The sequence below is a fragment of the Monopterus albus genome, unplaced genomic scaffold (genome assembly GCF_001952655.1).
Source record: "Monopterus albus unplaced genomic scaffold, M_albus_1.0 scaffold3877.1, whole genome shotgun sequence".
NCBI lineage: Eukaryota > Metazoa > Chordata > Actinopteri > Synbranchiformes > Synbranchidae > Monopterus > Monopterus albus.
Genome location: NW_018131745.1, coordinates 1 through 1008, shown reverse-complemented (window position 1 = coordinate 1008; position 1008 = coordinate 1). Strand labels below are relative to the sequence as shown.

The window sequence follows — 1008 nt, the reverse complement described above, 5'->3', positions numbered from 1 at the left end:
CCTACCTTTCTCTTCTTGTCACCACCCAACTCGAAGTGCTTGCATCTCTTGATGGCCAGCATTCTCTTGGATCTGCAGTTGGGCTCCACACACTCAAGCCTCAACACAATTTTCTTTGTAGTCTTAGCCTGGAAAAATAACATATCATTCAGTCTGATTTCACACACACTGTTGCAATACCCGATGTTCTGGCTGCAACAAATGATTATTTTCAGCATTTATTAACATTTTCTTCATTAACTATAAACTGTAATTAACTGTAAAATGTCACAAATTATGCCCATTTCAGTTTCTCGGAGTGATGTTGTCCTCAAGTGTAAGGTTTTGTCCAACCAACATTTAAAATCACAAAACATGCAGATTAACATTATACTAAAGCAAAATCATAAACATTTGAGAAACATATTTCTATTTTATTTGTATAGTGCATATTTATATTCCTTTCTAGCTCTACTTGATAAGTCAGATAAAACAACATTAAAAGGGTGAGCTTACCTTTTTACGGAAAATGGGCTTCGTTTGACCACCGTACCCACTCTGCTTTCTGTCATATCTTCTCTTACCTGCACAACATTTACAGCTCAGCTACATTTCATGATACAACTCATTTAACATGCAGAGATATGCCACTTAATGTCAGTAAAAGACTAATTACCCTGTGCATAGAGGGAATCCTTTCCCTTCTTGTACTGGGTGACTTTGTGGAGCTGGTGCTTCTTACACTTCTTGCAGAAGGTTCTGCGGGTCTTCGGGACGTTCACCTTAACAATATGGAGAATAAATGTGAGGAAACATGCAATAAACCTGAAAGAATTAGGTATTTCAAATGCAGCCATTCAAACATACAATGCTGTCGAAATTAGTCTAACTACCCACCGCTTAGTTTACACCTTCCTGTAGCGAGTCTTTATGTGAAAAACCTTCTAATATAAAGTATAGACATCACCTCATAATAATCAGAAACCTGTCATTAATGGACACACTAGTCCTGAACACCAGTAAGACTAA

At 37.3% G+C, this 1008-nt stretch overlaps 1 protein-coding gene across 1 annotated transcript; it reads right to left on the bottom strand.

Annotated features, from left to right (window-relative positions):
* Nucleotides 1–5: 5 nt before the first annotated feature.
* LOC109954160 (60S ribosomal protein L36a-like) lies at nucleotides 6–851 on the bottom strand (the record flags this gene model as incomplete). Its single annotated transcript, XM_020589561.1, has 3 exons — nucleotides 656–851; nucleotides 496–563; nucleotides 6–128 (listed from the first exon to the last, which is right to left on the bottom strand). Coding segments are annotated over exons 1-3 (372 nt in total), but the record flags the coding sequence as incomplete, so codon positions are not given.
* Nucleotides 852–1008: the final 157 nt, after the last annotated feature.